Source organism: Phocoena sinus, chromosome 6 (genome assembly GCF_008692025.1).
Source record: "Phocoena sinus isolate mPhoSin1 chromosome 6, mPhoSin1.pri, whole genome shotgun sequence".
In the NCBI taxonomy this organism is placed as follows: Eukaryota; Metazoa; Chordata; class Mammalia; order Artiodactyla; family Phocoenidae; genus Phocoena; species Phocoena sinus.
The window spans coordinates 31820354-31826353 of record NC_045768.1 but is presented as its reverse complement, the minus strand read 5'-3'; the positions used below and the strand labels follow the sequence as shown (position 1 = coordinate 31826353).

Sequence of the window (6000 nt, the reverse complement as noted above, 5' to 3'; positions counted from 1 at the left end):
ATAGACTCACACACTTAGAAAACAAACTTATGATTACCAAAGGGGAAAGGAGGGAAGGGTAAATTAAGAGTTTGGGATTAACTGATACACACTACTATGTGTATAATAGATAACCAACAAGGACCTACTGTATAGAACAAGGAACTATATTCAATATCCTATGATAAACCATAGTGGAAAAGAATATGAAAAAGAATATGTGTATATATATATATATATATATATATGTATAACTCAATCAGGTTGCTGTATAGCAGAAATTAACACAGTATTGTAAGTCAACTATACTTCAATAAAATAAATTTTTTTTTTTTTGCCTTTCTCTTTTAATCCCCTCCCTGCTCCACTTCTAAAAGGAAGTACCCAGAAATTAAACACAAGGAAGCTCAAAGAGCCAAGGCAAGCCAGCCCAATAGTAGCAGGCTCCCTCCCACAGGGGCCAAAGTCTGGACGCTGGGGTCTCCACTCAGAGCCTGGTAGTAAAACGTGGTGCAGAATAAGGTAGTTCCAGAAGCTAGCAGTAATCCGGCCCAGAGGGGCTTTCTGCACAGGGCACCCCTAACAGGGCTGCGCTGTGTAAGAAGTGGTGTTTGTTGGTCTTGTCAAAGAGCTCCTTCCCGTAAGCATCCGGAAACTGGGCTCCGTGCGCCCCGTAGGAGGCCAAGCCTAAGGCCCCAGCTCCGGACAAGGCGCCCAGGCGGTGGAAAGCAGCCCCCGGACCAGCCATGGCAGTGGACTAAAATAAATTTTTAAAAAAGGTGGTCTTACGATGTTTTTTTTTTAGAAGGACAATACCATTTATAACAGATCCAAGAAAATAAATACTTAGCTATAAATCTAACAAAACTTATATAGGATCTGTATGCTCAAACTACAAAATGTGATAAAAGAAACCAAGATGTAGATAAATGGAGAGATGTCATGTTCACGGATTAGTAGACTCACTATCATAAACATGTGAATTCTCCCCCGGGTCTTACATTTGATGTTATAGTAGATTTAATGTAATACATTATTACTTAGTATGGTTACTTTATAGCTTTTAAACACCATTTATCAACATGAATGTTCCAGTTACTCCCGCATATGTGCCTTTTGGTGCACAAGTGTAAGTATTACTCTAGAATAGATACGTAGGAGTGGAACTTCTGGATTGAAAGGATTGCATAGTTAAAATTCTAACTCTTAGGTACTGGTCTCCAAAAAGGTTATATCAATATAAACGTGCACTAACAATGTACTGAGGTATCCATTTTGTCACACAATGGGTGTTTTTGATTAATACATTTTTGCTAATCTGGTCCTGAAAAATGGTATCTCATTGTTTTAATTTGTTTGTCCTTTAACTTTGCTTATGATCTCATGCAGAAGACAATTTTTACATAGTTAATTGTCAGTCTTTTGCATTTGCATGAAGTATTAATCAAGATTATAAACAAATTTCTTATATTTGCTTTTTGTACTTGTATAAATCCTTATTGTTAAGCTCTATAATCCACACAGAATTCATTTTTGTCTTAGTGTATGGTAAGAATTTTATTTCTATTCTAAATGGATAGATAGCTGTTTCAATACCATTTATGGACTTGTAAAGCCTTTCCCCCCGGTGCTTAATATTTCTATTTATGCTTGAACTCTATTTTGTTCCTTTGTTAAAATTGTCCGTTTCTTCACAGAAATGTACATTTTAAATTACATATCTTTAACATCTTGTAGAGCAAACTCCACCAATCTGTTCTTTGCAAAAGTCTCTGGACTATTCTTGAGCAAGTCTCCTTTCAGACAAACATTAGAATTAGCTAGTCAAATTGCATGTAAAATGCTATTGGAAATTCAACTGGTGTATATTGATCCCTCCTCTCCTATCTCTCTACACTCTCTCTGTGTGATTTTATCCATTCCCAAGGCTTTAAATACTATCTGAAGATTATGATTACATGTACAGAATTCTAGGAAAGGCAAGTTTAATAGGGGTATAAATGTGAAAATAAGCCTATAACGTTTCTAGGAGAAAACATAGGGAAATGCCTCTTCATGACCCTGGGGTAGGCAAATAAATATTTCTTACAATGCAATTAACTAACTGGACAAGAAATCATTGATGACTTGGACTTCATAAAAATTAAAAATTTCTTCATGCTAAATGGTACTTTAAAGAAGTGAAACAGCAAGCTACAGACTAGAAGAATATGTTCACAATAAATACATCAAAGGACAGGTTAGTAGAATACATAAAGAACTTTCAAAAATCAGTTATAAAAATGCAACACAATTTTTTAAATGGGCAAAAGATTTGAATAGAGACTTTCCAAAATAAGATATCTGAATGACTACTAAACTTATAAAAACATGCTCAACAAGTTGAGATCATAATGAGATACCACCCCATACACACCAAAATGGTGAAAATTTGAGTGGTAATTCTAAGTATTTGTGAGGACGTGGGGTAGTGGAAGAGAGCCTAAAATATAACAACCACTTTGAAAAATTGCTTGGTAGTTTCCTACAATGTGAAATGTGCAGCATAATAAAGAAATTCCTATGATAAAGCATTTCCTCTGCTAGGCATATCCCTGAAAGAAATGAGTGCAAAAAAGGACTTGTACAGGAATGTTCATAACAGTTTTATTCATAATAGCCCAAACTGGAAACAACCCAACTGTCTATCAAAAATTGTGGTATATTCATACAGTAGAATACTACACAGCAATATAAAGGAATGAAAAATGGATATACATAACAGTATAAACTATATGATTCCGTTTACGGGAAATTCAAGAACAGACAAAACCAAGCTATGAAATCAGAAGAGTGGTTGTGTTGTGCCATGGCAGGGGGTCAGGGGCGGGAGGTTGCAGGGCACGGAAAGACAGGAAGGCTCATGAGTGAATTTTCTGAGGTAAAGGACTATTGACTGAAAGAAAATTGTATAACGTAAGAGTTGTGAGCTACGTTTCATTTAGGTTCTTACTGAAAACACTAGCCTGGGAGACAGTCTTTCAGTAGCTCTGAAAAACTGCTCTGAAGAGATAGCTGGCAGGCCAGTTTATATATGATTTTTGGCTGGGGAATGCATGCAGTCTACTATACATCTTGGTAACAGACTACTGCTAGTCACCCAGAACAGATATATATCGAGTTAATGATTTTGGTGATTTTCTATGTATAGGAAGATGCAAGAAGCCTCATTCACTAAAATTCTTTCTGAGATACATCTAACTATCTAAGGGCCTGTTTGTCCAGAGCATAGAGCATCCTGTTATCATTTTAATTTCCTCTGTCTGAAGCACAGAGTGCACTGTCAGACTGCAGCGGGTTAATCTTTGCAGAACTGGGTGATAAGCAACGCTGTCTTTCTTTGTTTATAGGACATTTCTTTATCTTGATCTAGACAATAGTTGTACAAGTATATATGCTTGTCAAAATTCATTAAACTTTACACTTAAACCTGTTCATTTTTTCATATATAAAGTATGCTTCACCAGAGCACTGTTAGGATAAAGAGTTGGAGAAAGGTGACAATGGATGTTTGTGTGATTTCTGAAGGGGAGTACAAGACATGTTAATGGGCTCTAAAAGTTGATAGCATTCATTCTTTTTTAAATTTAATTTTACTCTGAAACTTTTTGATTTCCTTTTACTGTGTTCTAGCACTAGGACTCATTTCACCCGATTAGTTCCACTTCCAGAACAAAAATAGAACTGAGACAAGGAGAGAGAAGAAAAAATTGTACATGATGTACTATGATAAAGATAGAAATAGACTTAATTACTTAACACAAAGCCTGTAATAGAATTAACTAAGTCGTGAGTAGTGACAAATACAGGAAAAGAAGTATTTCTCCAGAGGGAAGGAAGGATGTCTTGGAGGAAGTCTTCAGAGAGAGGGTGAGCTGAGAGCACTAATTAGCTGTATATGACCTCAGGGAAGTCACTTAATCTCTCTGGGGATGATTCCATTTTATACATTTTCTTATATGCTAAATGAATTATTAATATTTCTGAGTCACTCAGAAAAGGCTAATTTCTATTCTCTGTATTTAGTTTCATAAGGTAGAGAAATACGTAAAACATGATTTGTAATAATAAGTTATAATTGACATATTGAATACGTACTCTGTGCCAAGTAATAGGCACGTATCCTAGGCAATATACTTTCTGTCTTATTTAACTTTCATTTTAATTAATTAGTAATTTTATAATTTACATTGGATCAAGTAAGATGTTTTAAAATAACATATATATTTCATCATCATAATAATGTAGCATTATTACAGACAATGGGAAAAAATAGAAAATCATAAAGAAAAAATCCTGTCACTCTGAAAGCAACTATTACCATTTTGGAACATATCTGTTGAATCTTTTATATACACACATTTGTTTTAGTTTGCTTTCTTTGGTTTTATAAAACTGAGATCAAATTCAGTATATGCTTTGCATCATGTTTCTATTTTTTAAAAACATGATTTTTCAATAACCAATAGCATTCCATTTTGTAACTATAATAGATTAGATAATCCCTTACTGTTGACCAGAGGAAAAGTTTTGACACCAATAATGTAAATTTTAGTTACTTGAAAAATCCCCAGGGGCAATGTCTCTAACAGGATCCCTGGGGGAAACAGATGGCACACTTTGAGAGAGTAATTTGAGGAGTGCTTAACACAAGATCTGTTTACAAAAGAGTGGGCAGGGATTAAAGAAGCCACAAGTAATAACGTAGTATGTGACCTGCTGATGGCACCCATTGGCCTGAAGTGGCAAGAGGAGGGAGGAGGGGCAGTTAAGGGAACCTAGAAACCAAGAAAGCTCAGAGGAAACCCCTGCCTGACAGAAGCTTAGTAAGTACATGGTCAAGGGAGCAGCCAGTCTGCAGGGATCCCAAAGGAGGAGGCAAGGGGATAAAAGCCAAGACACCCCCTGGCTCTGAGCTCCTGCCTATGCGCCCCACTCAGACTGTCAGAAACCATAGGGCCAGGGAGACTTTGGTGTGGCCCGCACAGGTTGGCCCCCTTGGGTATAAGGCAAGGTAAAGAAAAGTGAAGAGTGCATCTGGAAGAGCAAATGGAATTCCAAACACATGCACTTTCTTGATTTAATCATGCTTACTTGCCAGAATTTATCCTTGTAATGACCTGGTCTGAGAATCAGAGACATTTTCTCTTGAGAAGTGATGTTGAATCTGAGATCTAAAGGATGTGCAGGTGTTTAGAATGTGATGCGTTCAAAGAATACATTCAAATGGCTAATAGGTATCTGAAAAGGTGCTCAACATCACTAATCATCAGGGAAATGAAAATCAAAACCACAATGAGATATCACCTCACACATGTTAGGATGGCTATAATCAAAAAGACAAGAGATAACAAATGTTGGTGTGGATGTGGACGTAATATAAGCTGTTGGTGGGAATGTAAATTGGTATAGCCATTATAGAAAACAGTATGGAATTTCCTCAAAAAGTTAAAAATAAAAGTACCATATGATCCAGCAATCCCACTCCTTTGGTATATATCTGAAGGAAACAAAATCGGTATCTCAGAAAGATATATGTATACCCATCTTCATTGCAGCGTCATTCACAAGAGCCAAGATATGGAAACAACCTAAGTGTCATTGATGGATGAATGGGTAAAGAAAATGTGGTCTATGTAGACAATGAAATAATATTCAGGTATGAAACAGAAGAAAATTTTGTCATTTGTGACAACATGGATGAAGCTGGAGGTCATTATGCTAAATGAAATAAGCCAGAGAAAGACAAATACTGTATGGTATCATTTATAGGTAGAATCTTAAAAAAAAAAAAGCCAATTTCATAGAAACAGAGAAGAGAATGGTGGTTGCTAGGGGTTGGGGTGAGGGGGAAATGAGGAGATATAGATCAAAGAGCACAAACTTTTGGTTATAAGAAGATTAAGTTCTGAGAATGTAATGTGGAGCATGTTCACTATAGTTAATAATATGGTATTATATACTCGAAAATTGCTGAGAGAG

At 36.1% G+C, this 6000-nt stretch overlaps 1 protein-coding gene across 1 annotated transcript; it reads right to left on the bottom strand.

The window, feature by feature from the left end:
* Positions 1–302: 302 nt before the first annotated feature.
* LOC116755987 (transmembrane protein 256-like) lies at positions 303–731 on the bottom strand. Its single transcript, XM_032636133.1, is given in 2 exon segments — positions 303–550; positions 553–731. Coding segments are annotated over 2 exon segments (339 nt in total). The 5' UTR covers positions 728–731; the 3' UTR covers positions 303–386.
* Between the last annotated feature and the right edge of the window lie 5269 nt (positions 732–6000).